The sequence below is a fragment of the Echeneis naucrates genome, chromosome 11, assembly GCF_900963305.1.
Source record: "Echeneis naucrates chromosome 11, fEcheNa1.1, whole genome shotgun sequence".
NCBI lineage: Eukaryota > Metazoa > Chordata > Actinopteri > Carangiformes > Echeneidae > Echeneis > Echeneis naucrates.
Window position 1 is genome coordinate 3,176,926 of NC_042521.1, and position 18,507 is coordinate 3,195,432.

General features: G+C 40.5%; 2 protein-coding genes across 2 annotated transcripts; both read right to left on the bottom strand.

Annotated features, from left to right (window-relative positions):
- Positions 1-971: 971 nt before the first annotated feature.
- On the bottom strand, positions 972-13,809 carry lypla2 (lysophospholipase 2). The gene is made up of 10 exons (XM_029514566.1): positions 13,760-13,809; positions 7,823-7,915; positions 6,832-6,863; positions 5,782-5,847; positions 5,431-5,478; positions 5,209-5,279; positions 3,476-3,549; positions 3,265-3,366; positions 2,903-3,073; positions 972-2,156 (listed from the first exon to the last, which is right to left on the bottom strand). Exons 2-10 carry the CDS (start codon positions 7,898-7,900, stop codon positions 2,106-2,108), a joined length of 693 nt encoding a protein of 230 aa, XP_029370426.1. The 5' UTR covers positions 7,901-7,915; positions 13,760-13,809; the 3' UTR covers positions 972-2,105.
- A 913-nt stretch (positions 13,810-14,722) lies between these two features.
- pithd1 (PITH (C-terminal proteasome-interacting domain of thioredoxin-like) domain containing 1) lies at positions 14,723-18,186 on the bottom strand. The gene is made up of 6 exons (XM_029514485.1): positions 17,872-18,186; positions 17,233-17,276; positions 16,877-16,954; positions 16,520-16,624; positions 16,064-16,172; positions 14,723-15,104 (listed from the first exon to the last, which is right to left on the bottom strand). Exons 1-6 carry the CDS (start codon positions 18,061-18,063, stop codon positions 15,003-15,005), a joined length of 630 nt encoding a protein of 209 aa, XP_029370345.1. The 5' UTR covers positions 18,064-18,186; the 3' UTR covers positions 14,723-15,002.
- Positions 18,187-18,507: the final 321 nt, after the last annotated feature.

An 18,507-nucleotide genomic window follows, 5' to 3' on the forward strand; every position in this document is an offset into this window, starting at 1 on the left:
AAGGTTTAACCAATGACGATATACAACCCAGGAGAAACAACACGACACAGTGCAACGCCATCACACACAGGGAATTTTTGGAATAATAAAAAATGGTGATGTGTCAAAAGAAGTAAAATTGAACTCAACAATAAGAAGTGAAGGGCTGCATCAGAAGATATTGGGAGAGTAGGAAAAAACTCAAGGAGATAAGAGACATTCATGGTTTATCAACAGCAATCAAAACAGATGTCTTTCATCCTTTTCCACACTGTTTTTTGTTTGTTTTAAAAATCAGGTTTCTGAACAGCTAAATAGACAAGGTAATTATGAGGAGAGCAAAATTAACAGTTACAAAGGAAAATGAAGAACACCTGATTTATATATTTTTAAGCACACATGACTCCTCAGAGTTCTTATGTCCAACAATCAGAAGTTGTTTGAGATTACGTTTTATTTAGCTTGTAAAATCACCCTTTAGTTCTGCTGGAAAAGCCTCTTGCCAAGCCCTCCCAGTGTATAGCCATTTTTTTTTATAAAGAAGTGAACTATAATAGTGTTGGGTTCAACTTTAAATCTGACCTTTTATATTTGATTAGTAGGTTACAGTAAGTTGCCAAAGAAGGGAGCTAGTAAGGGAATATTTCTTACATTGTCTAGGGTCTGTGCTAGTTGTAATCTTAGAACTGTCATGGAGGAAGGAGGTTTCTCCAGAGATTAAAACAACCAAACCCCCTGAGAATGAACCAGGACTAATGGGGAAGGAGACTGTTCATGGGGTGGATGAGATCTCGGTGGGAGGAACAGTGAAACAACTGGTGGTGTGCAGCCTGTGTGGGTCTACAGCTGCTGGATATGAAACTGCTCAGTCAGGAATCAACTGAGGTACTTTTACATTAAGAATCCCAAAATTGAAGCAGAAAGAGATTATTACCACACAGGTGTGGAAGATTTTAGGGAGAAAAAAACAAAAATAAAAACAGCACAGGGTGTCAATTTCATCAATTGGTTATTTTTCTTTTATTTCAACTGGAATTTCTTCACAGAATTCAAGATATTTTATCACACTTGTTTAAAAAAAAGTAATGTGGGGCCTCGTGGATGTTGGTCATTCAGTAAAAGGCACCTCGTAGTTGAGTGATTGAGAGTCGGACCCGGACAGGCTGCAGTGCTGCCATTGAGTGGTGGGTGCTGGAATGAAGTAACTGTGTTGGTGGTGAAGCAGCCGCTCTAGATTTAAACCCAGCACTCACTGCACCTGAGTGGGACTGATACTGGACTGAAGCTGCAGTCAGACCAAATTTAGTTTTGAAGAAAATGTTGATGCTTAATGCAACAAAACTCAGGTGCTAACAGGAAAAAGCACAGGTAGGATGGGAAATATAAACTGAAGGGGTTGACTAACCCTAACCCTGACCCTGGTTGTTTACCAGGGTCATTGATCTCTGTCTGTCAAAAATCCAAATACATTTCCAAAATTCCTCAATGAGAGGTCAGTTGTATTTTTTTCCATGCAGGCTGTACCTCAGAAATGGTTGAGCTTTTTTATCTAAGTGACATCTGATTCCGGTCCAGTCCTATCCCCTTTTCCTTAGGGAAATGAACAGGAAGCAAAATATGGTCTGACTGCACCTTATTGGGGTCACAGCTTGCATCAGTTCGTTGTTAACCGTAATGTTAGAAATGTCACAAATGGACAGAGCAGCAGCAAAGCTGTGGCGGAGGAAACAATGAAAGATATTATAGCTCTGAAAAATGGTATCTGAACCATGGATAAAACGGTTAAGATGATGGAAAATGAGGTAAAGGAGGAGAAAAACTGAGGCTGAGATTTGAGGCGACTGACTGGTTGTTTAAATAAAACCAAAAGGAATGTATTGTGAGTCAGTGTTTCTCCCTCCGAGGGCTAAGACTTTTAAGTACAACCACTTGATTATGTTGCTATCATGATGTGTGTGTGTGTGTGTGTGTTCGTTCATGCGTGTTTTCTTGAGGGTGTCTGTGTGTATGTGTGTGTGTGAGTGTATGTGTGGTAGAGGGTGGTGTTCATGGCTGTTTCCTGTGGGAGAATGGCGGTCGGGGTGAGAGGTCAGTGTCTCGGGGGTCACAGTGGGGATGAGGTGAGGTCAGATTCCAGGCAAATGCTTCTCGATAAATTCCTTTACAACGGCCATCTCCTGCGAGACAGAGAGACAGATGTTGGTACGGTAACATCCAGCTGATACAAAACAAGACTTTGTCTCTGGCTGGATGGTGTTTGATTAATGAGAACTAAAACTGTTATGAAACTGCAGTAAATGATCTTCCATTGTATTCGCAGTCAGACTGTTTCCACTGTTGGTATTTACCTGTTACACTGTTCCTGCTACACTTCTCTGTGCCCCTAACCCTTTTGTCATTTTTAATCACACATAGAACTGAGATTCTAACAACCTGATGAATTTATAATTTTGCGGTTTTTGTGTGTTCGCGGATAAACTCCCAACTGGAACAGTTCATCACAATTCATTCTGAGCCTGACACAAACACAAATACACTGCCTCAGTCAGTCAGTCCTCAATACAGAGAACAATGTTGTTGTTAAACTGGTGTAGTTTGACCAAATCTGATATTCCTACTGCTGCCGTGACGGTAACCTTAAGAGAATGTGAAGAGCAGAAATGGGAAAAAAAATGGCAGCTCCAACTCCTTCCATTTTACACCCTATACAGTACTGGAAACATTTAAACCTACGCACGGCAACATCTGAACAGACAGACTGTGTGTAACGACATTTTCTCCAATCTCACAGCTTGTCTTACTCACTGTAGATAAAAATATTTTTACTGATCAAGACGGAAAAACTCCTTGAGGCCAAATGCAACGCAGAACTTTACTAAAGGATTTTGTTGTTCACATTCACATGCAGAATGAGGTTCAGTACCAGAGAGGAGGAGCTGTGAGGGAGCCCTGGGTAGGTTTTGAAGGTGATCATCTGAGGGTTAACTATGGATTTGAGTTTTTCTGCTGTCATGGCACCATACTGCACGGGAATCACCATGTCCATCTCACCATGGCATTGCAGGATCGGGAAATTCTTGCCACTGCTTGCTGCCTATGAGACAAACAACAAAGAAAATGCTTTTTGTTTTGTCTTTTTAGAGGGTCAACACACTGTTTAAAACCTCAGGTGGCACGAGCCGTGAAGACGTTTAAAGTGTGTTGGTATATTTTTTATAAAAAAGGTGATAAATTCAGGAGACAGAAGAGTCATGGAACATTTCTCATAAAGAAGTGTTGCTGTACCGATGGGAAAGTCTTGTGAAGTGGTAACCAGCAACTGAGGGCTACAACACCGGCCAACTGATGCTGGCAGGTCAAAGCGGTATACAAGGACAAGGCCCCACCCTGCAGATGATTGAAGGAGGCACACAAAGAGGAAACAAATTTCATGACAAGCATTAACAAGCATTGCTTTTTCAAATACGACTTACTGAGCTGAGATTTAAGTTCCTACCTGAGAGAAGCCACCGAGCATTATACGGTTTGGAGGAATCCCGTTTTTGACCTCATGTTCGATGATGGCCTTGACTGGAGGAGAGTGAGACATGACACATAATTCACAGACGGACAGGAGGCTGATTTAAGGTTTAAAAAGCTTCAGACCAAACAATTAAACTTTTCTGGATTTGCATGAGAGCATACAGACAGGGTTATTAAACAGTTACTGTCTGCTCTCCATTTGTCAGGATTGATTTTAGACTTTACTGTCTGACCACTGGGTGGTGCCTCCGGTCTTCAGGACATCTCTGGCTGGTTCAGACAAAATAAGTGTCCAAATAAAAATGTCTATACTCGAGTTCAGGGGACAGCAACTAAATTTGGATTAGGCCCTTTTTTCAAACTCATTAGACAGCAGGCAGAATATAACGGAAAGCTCATTTAAGGAATTTATTAATAAAAATGGCACTGGATTTTTGAATAGATCTTCCTATAAATTATTTTAATGCTATGACATCTATGATGGCCCAAAACATTACGTTATGCTATATATATATATATATACACACAGACAAAAATATGACTAAAGCACCTTCAGGTGGGGTTTCATTCTGTATGGGGCCAAAGATAAATGCGGTAATGTCAGTGTGATGAAGAAATTATTAGAATAATCTGCCAGACCAGATGTTATTACTGTCAGTCTAGTTTTGGCCCGCAGGCCGCCATCTGCCAAGAAACGCTGTAGTTGGAAGGACTAAAAGTCTGCCATGGTAGAGAGCAGTGACACATGATTAGACTTTGAAGGTTTTCTGTGGCCCCTTGGAGGTTAATAACGTTTTTAAAGAGTCCAAAATTACACATCTGGCTTGGGAACTGGGTGTGAATGTGGGTTTTGGAAAGTTATAGATATTATTGGTCCCATGTGTGAAAAAGTGTGTGTGGGGGTGTTCAGACTTGTTTGTTTTTTTTAATTATACACGTTTTTATTTCGGGGTTTGATTTATTTTATTTTAGCTCAGTTTCTCATTTTCCCATTTTTCTTTTTCTTCCCCTATTGTACTATATTATTTAAATATCATTTCCTTTGTATATGCAAATTACATTTTCAAAAGACCAGTATGTTAAGCTATTAATGGTTTGAGGCTGCGATCAGACAGGCGTGAATAAATGGAGCCAGTGAGCCGTCACTGTTGCAGGACCAATGTGTAGGACACTCATAACAACACAGGGTCGTCCAGAAAAACAAAGTATGATGTCACCTGGTGCTGTGGTGGCCAATCAAATAGAAGCAGGCTCACTGAGCAAAATGAATGTGGCGTTTATACAGTTTACATCATTATAGTTGTCCCGGATAACATTTCAGTGTTTGTGTGTTTGATGAACTGGTGTTTTTGTGTCCGAAGAGCCTTCAAACATATTAATGTCACTGTATTTCACCGAGTCAGACCACATTAAATAACACCTTCACCAACACGGACATGTTTTCTGACTGTGTGACCTCTTACATAAAGTGGATTATTGATTGTATAAAGTGGTATTTCTGTGGTAAGCGCTCATTATAGCTGAGATCAGCGTGAAATGAACGAGATTAATCAAGATTCAGATTAAATATACAACAGGCACAGCCCTAAAAGTTTATATCTTACAGTCACATTACCAAGTTCAAATTGAATTAATCACTGACATCATGAACCGCCACTGATCTAATGGAAATGTGACCTCTATGTAATTTAAAAACATGAAACTCACTGTTTTCTGCTGCCTTCTTGATTCCAGATTCGTCCTCTTGGGAGTCGGGGCTGAGACCCATGAGGTCAAACCTGGACACATGCAGAGGCGAGTGTTTAATGCAGAAAAAGATACAATTGCAGCATTGTCACTGACAATTTGGAAGCCTATTGTGGGTTTTTGGAGAAACAATGGGATCCAGTGTTGAGCTAAAAGGCAGTTTCTTTCATCACGCCAACTCACCATGCTGGCATTGTCGCCCTCATGTTGAGAGTGACAGGGATTTTCGGTCTGCAAGAGGAAAAATGGAAAGAGAAGAAAACAAGACAATCAGCGTTGGAAGTCAGCAACAGCCACGAGCTAAATGATGGAGATTGATGTATTCGTCCAGCCAGCCTGAATGATACAGAAACTATTATTTTAAGGGAGGTTTTGTTCTGACAGCTACTTTTCAGAATTAAAATAAGACACAGACAAAATTCGTCTACATGTTCATTTCAAACTGACTCTGCACAGGCAGAGTTGTTGTCCTCCCCGCGGTCTGTCTCAGAGGGATAAAGTATGATGGAAAGGCGTGGAAGTGAAAAGACTTACGCATTGGGACAAATGAACTTGACGTGAGGCAGCTTGATCTCCTTTAACGTGTCAGCCCACCCATGCCTGACAGAAAATGGAAAGAAAACAGCTCTTTGTTTCTAATCCAGTAGCAGCAGAATGACTAATACAAAGAACATCCACCCCCAAAATACTGAATTACAACTTAATACAGTGTACAGAACAGTATGGTGCCTGTGAGAGAAAATCTCATTTACACTGAGGTAACGTGGATTACATTTTCTTCTCTTTAGATGTAATTATGCACTTAAGAGAAAACTGTGTGATCTCTATTATAGAGATGCATAGACGCTATATAACATTTACTTAAGTGACTCAGTCAGCTTCAACTGCTCATTTGAAAGTCGATTCACTGATTGTGTTGTCAGGGGCATATAATGAAATGAAAGTATATGAATGTGGCCATTCATCACCATGTTTACATTTGGCTACTTCCACACTGAAAAGCTATCGCTATCAAAGAAGCCAAGTGTAAATACAACCCGGACTTCAGCCAGGATTTCAAGGAAACGTGCAATTTTACATTTAACAATCACATCTTCTGTGAGTTATAGTCGGGTTTCATATACCCATTTTTTGTGTGGACAAAATTCAGTTTGAAAATATCCAATCAGTATGTTAGTATTTCTGTAATTACAAAAGGTTAATTCCAACAATTCCTGTAATACTCAGAAATATTCCAAAGAACTGGAAAGAAACAAAAAAGAGATTCAAAAAGTCTCCAAGGCTGTCTGAATATAGTGTCTCCAGATGTTGAAGAAGATTCAAATAGAGTGGCAAGAAAAACATAAGGGAGCCAGTTTGTCTGACTGATGTGTAATTCCTATGCAACCACAACAAGGAGGAGCTTAATCTACAAATCATTTTAGCAGTTTTTATCAACTCATACAGTGTTTTGAAAAAAGATCCAGTTTTCACATTAAAACACATTCTTTATATCTTTAATGTGCTTCCATATATATAAAATATGAAAATAGAAAAAGAGGCTCATCGAGACTTTGACTGGAGGATAAGTAAATAATCACTCACCCTGAGTCTCCCAGCCCATGAAGGAAGATCACCTGTATCAGATAAAAACAATGGTTGGGAGTTTAAACGATACCAAATTAACATTTCTCAACTCAGTTTTAAGCCTATAATCAGCCAATATCGACGATGTTCACACCTTGTTTATGTGCACATTTATTATATACTCTAATCATATTATACATTTTTTATTGGAATATGTCAGGTTAAAACAAAACCCTTTTTGGTTTAGTTTGGGCTCATTCAATCACATCTCCTGGGCATCTGTGCACACTTGTAGCCAAACAGAGAAAAACAGGTGCCAATCTGCCATTCTTGCCAAGATCAGCACCGGCTTCCAGTTTCCACACACGCACACACTCCTCCCCGCAGAGATGCCATGAAAGGGAAGAACAACAATTTAGAAATCTGGCGTTTCACTGCTTGTTGGCTGTAAACCAGAGATTCGTCTGTCTCTGCAGAGATCAAAACACTTTTCTACCATGCAGCATTTGAGATGAGGTTCAGAGCTGGAACTTGCGGCAGTCCACTTTGATGTTGCTGTTTAACAGCTCCGTGCACTGAACCTGAACACAGCTCGATAAAAGACTTGTTTCATGTTTACACACACAGCTGAGCGGCTACACAACCTACCTGATCATTGTACTGTACTTGTTACACCTGCTGCTACAGGTGCAGCTTCTTGTTAAGTTTGTTTATCAGCCCATGTACATTTAAATATCGTTCTTTTTAACTAACTTACATACATATCTGGAAAACATATATAAAAAAAAAACATGCATTTTATGTGGTATCTGCTCATAATGAAATGGGAAATTAAATACACATTAAGAAAGATTACTGCATTGAGTAGAGTTGATCAGAGTTATGTGTTCAGATCAATAATAAATGTGATCGATGCATGAAGTGTGTCCAATGAGATGATCCAACAACAAACAAATATTTTTTTATTGTCCTAAACAGTAAATGTGTCAGGTTTTGTGGTTTCACTCACCGCCGCGGTATCCTTGTCGCTCCCGGACACCGTCACGGCCTCGGCGATCAGCGGCACAGACATGTTGTTGCCACACATACACTGTAAGAGGTGCTGAGGGCAGAAGAAGGGACAGAAAGGAGGTCACCTGACTGCAGATCAAACTGTTTGAAACAAGGTAAAAAATATACCTAAAAATATATATCTCACGTGCATCATGGCCAACTTTTATTCAACTCTCATACATTTTCTGCCATTTTGCTACATCTCCACGCGATTGCCTGAATATGAACCTGACACAGATAACAGCAAATATTTGAAATCAAGATTCCAAGAATCTGGACAAAAAATATATTTAAAAAATATCAGTTTACAGAAATAATCAGTATACTTTTCTGTTGATGAATCAGCCCTGTGCTCTGGATTACATCATATTACATCAGGGGAGACTTGGCCTCCAGCTCTGCAGATAAGTGACTGTGCAAGCTCAATAAAGCAGAGAAAAGCTGAATTTCCATTGGGGGTGGCGGGGGTATGTCACCCTCAATTTTAATATAATAGTTTTGCTCCCCCCTTGAACATTGCCAGATTGATTTATGGGTTCAAAGACCAAATGACAGAGGACATTGCTGTCATGATGATCAGTGTTTCTTAACCTGTTCATTTAAGTTGAGTTCAGCCGCCTCGATGAGATTTCTGTGCCCTAGGTTTTTCCTCAGAGGCTACACACAGGCTGGCGAACTAATATGTAGAGGTTGTCACAGTTATCCAGCGATGGAAATAAAAAAAACATTTTACTGTCCATGCACATGTTTAAGAATTTTTTTTATTATTTACTGCAACTCTTCCCCTAAGGGGACACAAGACTCACACAGAGGAGTGGCTGATGTGCAAAGTGATTGTTAGTCGGGTGAGTGCTTTAATAATTTAGTGTTTTACAGAGAAATTATGGCTTCCATTAGGGTTTTTTCATTATTGATTAAACCATCTACATGTCTATAAAAAAGTCAAAACTCAATGAGAAAAAACTACTGTTGCATCAAAACACTAAATTGCACCTAGGGATCGTTAAATGAACTGACCAGCTTGTGATGGAATTACCACCAGACGCAAGAACGCCTGTCAACATGTTGATCTGACCCATGAGGACTCAGTGGTCATTGTCACATTAGTACACAAGTACTGAGTAGCTATTATACTCATGTGTCAGACACACATAAATACGGACCTGATTCACGACTGTATTTTCCAAATGCTGATGTTAAATCAGAGACAAAATAAAGCAGCTAAATAAAATAAAAATTAAAAAGCAGCTCAGCAGTTGTTTCATCTGTAGCTTTCACAGACCGACATGATAAAAACTACAATCTGTCACTTCTGCCTCAATAGTACCGCACACACAGCATTTGGCATTTTGTCGTGCTGTCCAAAAGACCCTTATATCGGGGGCTCATAATCCCAAACGCATTATGAAAGGTTGTGCAGCAAACCAATCAATATATACCATCACGCATTGTGGTCACAGAGGGAGTGAATGAGTGACTGGATTAAGGTGTTTGAGCAAGACTGAGCATATTTGTTCATTCGCAGCCTTATTTTGCCAAATTGATTTTACAAAGTGAAAAGTTCCACTTAAAGGCAAAAGTGATTCTATTCACTTGCAATTATGTTTTCTGTTCAAGTAACATATACATATTGGTCTCAAAAATTGAGGATTTGGTGTATATTTGGGAATTAATTTGACTAATAAAATAATAATAATAATAATAAAAATAATAATTTGACTGGTCAAAATGCAACTATTACAGAAGAACAATGATTTACAGTTGATATAAAAGCATATAACATTCTGAACATAACACATTCAATTCACAACACATTGATGGAAACTGTTGAAAATGTTTAATTTACTTTGCATGAGTATAAAAATGCTCTTTTCCGCCAAGTCCAACTGGTAGCTAAAAATCAAACACCGTTCAAATGACCAGGATAGATTCAAACTGTGAAACCAGTCCGACGCATTCAAAACAAGAGGCCTACAGACACGAGTGTCGCCTAGTCGTGTTGTTCAGTGGGGCTGTGTGTTTCGTCAACATCAGCAGTGACAATGTCTGACATTTACAGCTCTCGGCGCAGCCGTTCAAACCGCAAACTAGCACAACAAAGCTCCACATACCACTTAAACACACATACACACCATGAAGCTGCTGCTGTACCCAAAGCACCAGCGATGAGGTGTGCGTTTGTGTGTCTGGCACAGCTCTGGAGTCAGCAAGTGATGGGACTCATTAACTAAATGAAAAGCACTGCTGCCCTTTGTCGACCGTAAATCAGCTGTAAGGCGTTTGTCCTGCCGTACAGTGAGTCAGCCACCGAAAAACAAGCATGAGATCAGGTTGTTTTACAGTAAAGTCCAGCAGTAAAAGCCTTTTCTCATTAATGGCCTTAAGCTTCCTGATGCTGGAGGAAAGGATGTAACAGGATGGGGTGGGGGGTAGAATAGGTAATAAGCAGATGCGGAAATGTCTGAAACATAAAGGTCAGTGTGCAAACCTTGAACGGATCTATGATCCACGAGTGTTAAAATTCCAGTGCTGCCAATATTGTCACATTTCAGCGCCTGATGAATTCACATCTGAAGGTCACACCCAGAGCACAGCAGTCATGTTAGAGTCCAAAGAGTAGACATAAGGAGGTGTTTATGTCCTGCATGCTGACCTTTGATGAATGAGTAACAGCTGAATAATAACTGTTCAGTTTGGTACAAAGTTTGGAATTAACCTTTAAGCATCAAATTGTATCAGAAGGAAACATCCACATGAATAGAACAAGGGACATTTACCTAAGGATCATTTCTTATATTTGTTTTCCACTGCATTTTGGAGAAATATTAAACTTTTTACTGCACTACATTTAGTAGTAAAATGGTACTTTTCAGATTTCAAATGGCTTTTCAAAATATATAATAAACCTGTAAAATACAATCCAAAGTTCATGATTAAACTAGCAAGCCCCACATTGTTGAGCTGGTCCTCTCATTTCAGATGTCTACAAGCTGTGATCAGTTGCAGCAAATAGAAGCTTCTGCTCCGAAGTCAGATTTCTGAAACCATTGATGGTTAACTGATTAGCTGATACAGGTCAAACACCATCTAAAGAGGCCACTGTTGTTTCTATAAAAGCAATTAAAGGTCTGAACCAAAGAAATCAAATGACTAAATATTTTGTAACCCTCTGGAAAGGTCATTCCATTATACAAGTAGTGCTAAAAACCTAATAATGTCATGTGTAATAATATCACTCTGGGGTCATGTGCCTTGGAGACTTTAAGCAAATTTAGCTCATTATATGCCTGTTCTTTTCCTTAGGTGAGAGTTTAAAGGGCTTTTCTTGTACTGGACTATTTTTAAAACGGCCGTGTTGAAGTTTTAACTTAAAGGATATCAACATTTCTTCCATCCCTGAATGTTTTTTAGCCAAAATTTTGAGCAGCAAATGACCCATCAGTGTGAATGTGTTTAAGAAAATGACAAGAACAAAATGTCCATCACGTCCATCAAGATGTGCACTGTTCAATGTGCAACAAATTCAGATTCAGTGACAAAACCTGTTTTTAACAGATGCAATGTAGCTGCACTCTGGCATATAAAAGGGAAGAAACAGCCTGACAGACACTGTAACTGAAAGTAGACAGAAGAAGTGAAAGAAATTGATAGATAAGAAAAGACAGAGATGGACGAGTGCAGGAAAACTGAACGATCTGTTCCAACAAGTAGGAGAAGCTCTCTAAAAGTGGGAGCATATGCAAAGAGGTGATTTATCACTTTTATAGCCCACTCTTTCCACCTGTTCTTGTTGAGGAGATCCATAATGACCCAAAACCCTGCGCACCAGCATATAAAACTGTGTGGGCTTTTCAGAGCACGCTCTAAGAAACAATGGCTCACTCTCTGTGCTTCTGGAAGAGGACGGTGGTTAAAAATAGTGTCACGCTGCATACAAGCATCCAGTCCAATTCAGGTTGGGTCTAAAAAAAAATACTGAAACCAGGACTTGTGTTAACACCAGCTGATATTCATTTGTTCTTTAACGCAGTTTCAATCTGCTCTCATTATCTGACTGTGCCCTCTCAAAAACACTAAACAGATGCAGCTGCACACCACATTTACTTTTCCTTAGTTTTTAATGGCCCTTCTCCTGTAGTGACTAACTGTGGGTGGAGTAATAACCTGTGTGTTAATCTGGCAGCAACAGCTGATTAGTTTAATGTCGATTCTGTGACATGAAGATGGATCTAGTTTCAAGTAGATTTTTGAGCACTGAGCTAAATTAAGACTTCTCTTGATATCAAAAGCAGTGAAAAATGATGTCCTTTAAAAACATTACATTTAAATCTTCTTTTTCTGTGCTTTTCCTTTTGATTAATATGGATGTTCACTGCAGAATCCATCCATTTCTCTGTGCTGTCCAAATCATTAGTCTGACTTTATAGTTTTGTTATTAGAACTGGAAAGTGTTCTGCGTGTTTGCATGTGAGATAACGGACAACACTACATGTACATTTTTTTCTTTTACTGATGATAATGAAAATAATAATCTGTCACTTTCCTCACACCACATAAAAAATAAAGCAGGTCTCTGGTTTTAAGCTGCTGAACTACATCATATCTGGTTTTATTCAGACTGGGGAGCTATGAGGACACTGTCCCTTCATCTTGTGTCCTCTCTACTTCTGCTAGAGCAAATAAAAATACAATTCAGAAAAGATACTCTGTAAATAGTTAAGGGTTGATCAATGAGATTGAAAATTAAATGTTAATATATGATAGAAAAGTGGGAATGTTAGGTTTATTAATCTGTAGCTATTTTGATATTTCACTCTTATTTTACTCAGTAAAAATTCTAAATCAAATCCAAATCTTTTGTTTTGATGGTTGAATAGATAAGACACTTAATACATCACCTTCACAAAATAAATTCATTGTTAATGTAAGTAATTCTCAGCTGCAGTCCTAACTCAGACAATGAAGGGTATGTTCTTGCATTTTAGCTATTGTAATTGCACAGTAACTGTTCTGCTGTGCTGCAGTTAAAAAGAGCACCAACGATGCCTGCAACATTATCAGATTACTGAGTAAAAATGTTGGACCATCCGAGCCAAAGCCAATTGATCAGTGTTGTGTTTTAAATGAAACTCAGCCAGCAGAGGAAAAAGAAAACGGGGGCTGTGTTGCAGGCAACTTAAAGCACATCACGAGTTCTCCATCCTGCATGTCTCCAATTACATTTAAGTCAAAAACAGAGACTACACACTGCTGCAGACACACACAGCTCTCTGCTCTGTGGCCACGGATGGCTGGCAAACAGCAGGATCATATGCGGCACTGAGTGACAGGCTCCCCCCCCCCCCCCCCCTCCTCCTCCTCCTCCAGGGGCAGCTAACCGCACACTGCGGTCTGAAACCGGCTGCTGCCGTCACCTCCACCCGGTTAGCATCGGCAGGTGGAGGTGTCGGAGGAGAGGCGGACGATGAGCGACCCACCATCCTCCTCCTCCTCCTCCTCATCCCCGGTTGTGATGGCATTCAGCGGCGTAAAGCCTCTACTTCCCCCCTCCCCCTCTAAAACAATAACACAAAAGCAGGCTGCCCGACTCCCGACCTTCGCAGTCCGGTTTAATCCCGGTTTAATCCCGGTTTAATCCCGGTGTGAGGCTCACACAATACCCGGAGCTGCGGCTGCTAGCTAACGCCGCTCACAGCGGCCGTATTGTCCGCCGGTGTCTTTCTTCGCCCGCCTCGAGCTTTCCGTTACTATCCCAACTCGGACCCGCCCTCTCGGGAAACACGTTAAAACGACAGAAACCCTTCGGCGCCGGTTCGGCTCGGACCTGTGATAAAAAACTGGCTGATATTTTGCGCCCTTTGGCCCGTTTGCTGGTAGAAATTCATCCACTCACCGCTCGCTGTCCCAGTTCACGACGGAACGGAACTTCCGCTTCTGGCCGCACACCAGCAGGGGGCGGGGACAGAGCGCGCATACGTCACTGCATGGCAACCCGGTAGCAACGCCCCGCTCCGACCGCGACCTCCATTTTTATTTTTGTTTTTTTTTTATTTATTATTTTAATCCCACAAAACCACATTAAATCTAAACCATACTTGGTATAACGTTTTTTTTTTACTCAAAATATTACTGAATAATTCTGTATTACTTTGCTACTTTAATTTTCAACTGCTCACGTTTTGTATTATTTGCCTAAAGTAATAACTGAAAAAATAATTGCACATTTTAACAAACTGCTTATGATTTGGTCCAAATTCCTGTGTAAGTAACACAGCACTGACATGGTACAGTCTGCATCACTCTGCTTTGATCTGCAAATATCTGTGTCCATTTACATGCGGAGCTGTGGGCCTTAGAGTTTATACTACTAACTGTGATGTCGGCTCTGCAGGAAAACTGAATAAGAATAACAGTCCAGAAACAAACAGCTGAGGTGAGATGATACTTTGATACTGTGTTAACACTCAGCCAAAAAGACAGACACAAAATATTCCACTAGGTGGCAGAAAATAAGTCAAAAGTGGATATTGTGTTGGCTTGATTGAAGGAAAATTAACTTTATGACAGATATTTCTTAGCTATCATTTTTTTTGCCATTCAAAAATTGACTTTTTTTTTTTTGCAGAAGTTTGACTCCAAGTGTTACATATTTAGATATCAGCTGCTGATTATGGATGTAGAGTGTAAACGTGGCAATCAAAGTAATTTCATAAAGCAAGCATTACCATTGTTTGGATTCATATCCAGCCTTCACGGTTTTATTTCATAGTAGCTATCACATTATTGTGGTGATGGATGTCTTGGTGAATCAGAATATACAGGTTAAACTGACTAACAAACAGACTTTGTCTGAGTGTCAATGTTTCATGCATTTATTATTAAGCTTTTTGCCCACATTAAGCGTTCAGTCTTCATTGCCATAGAAAACAAAGCGACAACTTGGCACTTCCAGACACATCTGAAGCCCTCTGGTCATCAGATTTCACTGCTCAGTCACGGTCAAGCTTGACCAACCTGCCAGTACGCAGCGTTGAACTCATCTTTGATTTTTTGACTCATGTCAATGACAGTCGGCAGACGCCTCTGTAATCTCTCCTCATTCTTCTCCTCTTCCTCCTCCCAACTCGCTGAAGCTTTCAGGAAATGAAGTTGGTTTGTGGGAAGATGCTCTCCACCTTGTGATCTGCAGGGTTGGCTGCCGCCTCATAGTTACAGATCGTCACTTCGTGTCTGTGAGCCTTTAAAGACAAAAAAAAAAAAAAAAAAAAGACAAGCTGACGTCAAGAAAGGACAAACACACATCAATAGTGTGTTGTGTTACACAGCATTAAACACAGAACCAAACAACACATCAAAGCCTGCACTGAAAGAAAAGGTTACTGCATTTAGAAACCAACGTACATTAGAATGGCTGCACTTCATTATTAAAGAACTTGAAGCATGATATAGTATAATATAGTCTCTCTCTCCCTTTTCAAAATGAAAATAGTAGCTGTTTTGATAAAGCTAAAATTAATATTAGGCACAGCAGCATCAAACTGACAGATATTCAGACGCAGATGTCAGAACAGAAGCTGAGCATCATCTGAGAGGCAACAAATTATTTCAGGAAATACTCTGCTGTCTTGGATATAAAACATCAGGCAAAATAACATCCATTTTTTTTAATATAGCTACAATTCTGTTCCTGAAAAAGCACAAAATTACAGCAGAATATATCAACAGCCATCAAAGCATCTGACTGAGAGAATAAACACTCACTGCCGATTTATTGATTGTCTTTATATTGTTCTACACTGTGCGACTATAAACCTTCATCCAGATGGAAGAAGCTGAAATTCATTTTAAAGGATTTGAGTTGTCGTTTAAAATCCACCCAGCTGTCGACTGTAACTACTCTTCAGGGATGGTGGGATAGCTGGTGACTCATCAGCTACTGGATCATTTAACATTTAATTATACAATGTCTTTGTGTCCTACAAACCACATTTAAAACTGTCCCCCTCGGATGGATTATATTCAGCAGCACTACATTTAGTCCCCAGGAGGGGGTCGGGGTGGATGGTAGCTGCACAAACATAGATGTTTGAATTCAGAGCCCCATCTGTGCAACGGAAAAAGCAATAAAAATTGCCCAGCAATGGGTAATGGCCCTCAATGGCAATGTTTCATGTGCAAGTTTGAGGTTCGGACTGACCTCTGAGTATTCGCCCCGCAGACCGATGTAGTAGACCCTGGTGCTCTCTGCTCCAAAGTTCTTTGAAATGTGGATGGAGAGATGCTGAACGTTGGAAAAACGGGCAATCCTGGAAACCACAACAGAACAAGACACACTTGAAGTTGAGGTAGAGGTTTGGGAAACGTGTCAACGCGGGAAAAATCTAAAGCTTGTTCGTGAAAAACCAGCGGGGAGTGATGTCTGTGAACGTGCTCAAAATGACCTGGAGTAAATGAGCGCATGCAAACTGATGGCAGGTCAAGACCAACAGAAAGAGAAACTTGGCTTGGCTTCACTTGTCTCAAGTTGCTCCGAAAAGGATCCTGATGCTAAAGTAAATTATCTAGAGTAGGCAAATCGAAAAGACTAGCTGAGCTAGTAACAGCTTTCTGACTTTACCAGACTTAAATGAAAAATGGCACTTCATGCGCTCACTTCGTCGGGTATTCCAGCTCGGCAACAGGATCTCTGTTGAGTCTGAAGGCTTGTTCGGGTTCCCTCCCAGTGGCATCGAAGGACATCTGCGGGATGTTTTTGTACCTAGGGCGAAAAGTGTGTTTTGATTTATTGTGACGTATTTTTGTGGGATAAACATCTTGTCTCATGTGTTCAATGTGTAATACAAGGAACAGACCAATAGATTTATTTTAGATTTTGTAAAAGGTCCAAATCTAATGGGGCGCCTTCTATCATCACACGACCAATTGACTAAATCATGGCTTTAGAGGGTCAAGGAGTTTATCCTGTGCTGCCTCCCTGACCCCTGAGCAGAGAAGCAGAGCAGACACTCACAGTCGGATCTCAGCCGGATGAGAATCATCGTCTTCTCCAGAAATTATGATGCCCTTGAGCTTCACGCTGCCTGTAAAACTGAAAGAGATGCAACACGCTTACAGAGGAGATGCTATCTGGACCAAAACAAGACGCTGTGACGGTGAAACACGAGAGGAGGGCAGAAGCTGTCATGATCGATAAACAGTGAAATGTAAAAACCAAAAATGAAATGAGTCACTTTGGTGTGAAATTGCAAAATACAAAAAGAGTTCATCTCTGCATTACTTTGCAACAATGGGCTGTTTTTTTGCCAACAGATTTTATAATAATAAACAACACGCATGATGGGGATGACATATAATTTTAGGACTTACGGGATGTTGAACAGCAACTCTTCATCTGCATCACTTTCAACAAACTAGGAGAGGAAAAGGTGAATCCTTTCAGAGTAATTACCGTGTGACGGCAACAATAAGCCACTTTAATTTCACTCTCAGACTGGGATTTGGCCAAACTCACTGACATGAAGAGACCATCAATGCCATGTGTGTTACAGTGCTGACACCTTTTGAGCCCATAATTGTTCAGTTCAACAAATTCGCCTTTGTTAGTGCACATCTAAATGTGCAGACATCATTTTACTGCTGTGATACTGAAGAAAATCTTAAGAAGTGCAAATTTTCCAGAAAGTTCTGGCGGCGTCTTTTCTGTTCCTTCCTGCCATCTGGGCGGATTTCTGTTCATGTGTTTGAGGCAGATATTAAATGTATTAAATATATTAAATATATTGACCTGTGCCTCTGCAGTCCGGCCTGACCTTTGTGGATGGAAACCGCCCAGATGCCACCAAAGGAGCCACAATCATGATAATTCTGATTTTTTTTTTAATGGAGCTAGACTTGTACTTTTTCTTTTCCTGTGCAGGAGCTCAGCTTCGTTTTGTGGTAAATATTAAACTTTGTCTCTGTGTCTGCAGCCAGCGGCCCCTCGCAGACCTCCTCCCCGGCCGGTACCTTGTCCCGCTCGGTGCGCTTCTCCCAGGGCTTGAACACCAGCTTTCCGTCCCCGTCCCGGCTCTCGTTCAGGCACTGCAGCTTCTCCAGGTCGATCCGCCGGTACAGTCCGTACTCCAGGCCCCTCTCCGCCGGCTCGTGTTCCCCCTCACAGCCGCAGCCGTGACCGTGTCCGTGAGCGTGGCCGGACATCGTGGAGCAGAAGCGGCTGCTGGTCCTGACGGGATGGACCGGTCCGGAGCTCCGGATGTTTTTATAAAGAGAAATGAGCTCAGCAAGTTTCACTTCACAGCGACATGCCCTCCGCGGTCAGGCCGCCGGATGTTACGGCGTCTTCCGGGTTCAGGTTTTCAAAATAAAACTAACACTGGCGCTAGAACGATTAAATAAAATGGGTTTAATGTCATTTTATATGAACTGAGGAAATAAAAGGAAACACACCTGCTTCAAACTATAACATTATTAAACAATATATTTCGCAATGACACCTTTCAATTATTTTTTTTTATAGGAATGGATTTTATTTGATATTTTGGCCGCACTGAGCGATGTGATGGTAAAAAAAAAATAAATTTGAAGGTAATAAGCATCGAAATAAATTACAATAATTTTACATTTGGTATAGAATATATATGT

Coding starts and splice junctions, on each gene's coding strand:
- lypla2 (XM_029514566.1), bottom strand. CDS start 7,900: ATGTGTGGCAACAACATGTCTGTGCCGCTGATCGCCGAGGCCGTGACG. Junction 5,479..5,781: donor AAGTTCATTTGTCCCAATGC/GTAAGTCTTTTC, acceptor TTCCTCTTGCAG/ACCGAAAATCCCTGTCACTC. Junction 3,074..3,264: donor TTCACAAGACTTTCCCATCG/GTACAGCAACAC, acceptor TTTGTCTCATAG/GCAGCAAGCAGTGGCAAGAA.
- pithd1 (XM_029514485.1), bottom strand. CDS start 18,063: ATGTCCGGCCACGCTCACGGACACGGTCACGGCTGCGGCTGTGAGGGG. Junction 17,277..17,871: donor AGCGCACCGAGCGGGACAAG/GTACCGGCCGGG, acceptor TTCCTCTCCTAG/TTTGTTGAAAGTGATGCAGA. Junction 16,173..16,519: donor GAGCTGGAATACCCGACGAA/GTGAGCGCATGA, acceptor TGTGGTTTCCAG/GATTGCCCGTTTTTCCAACG.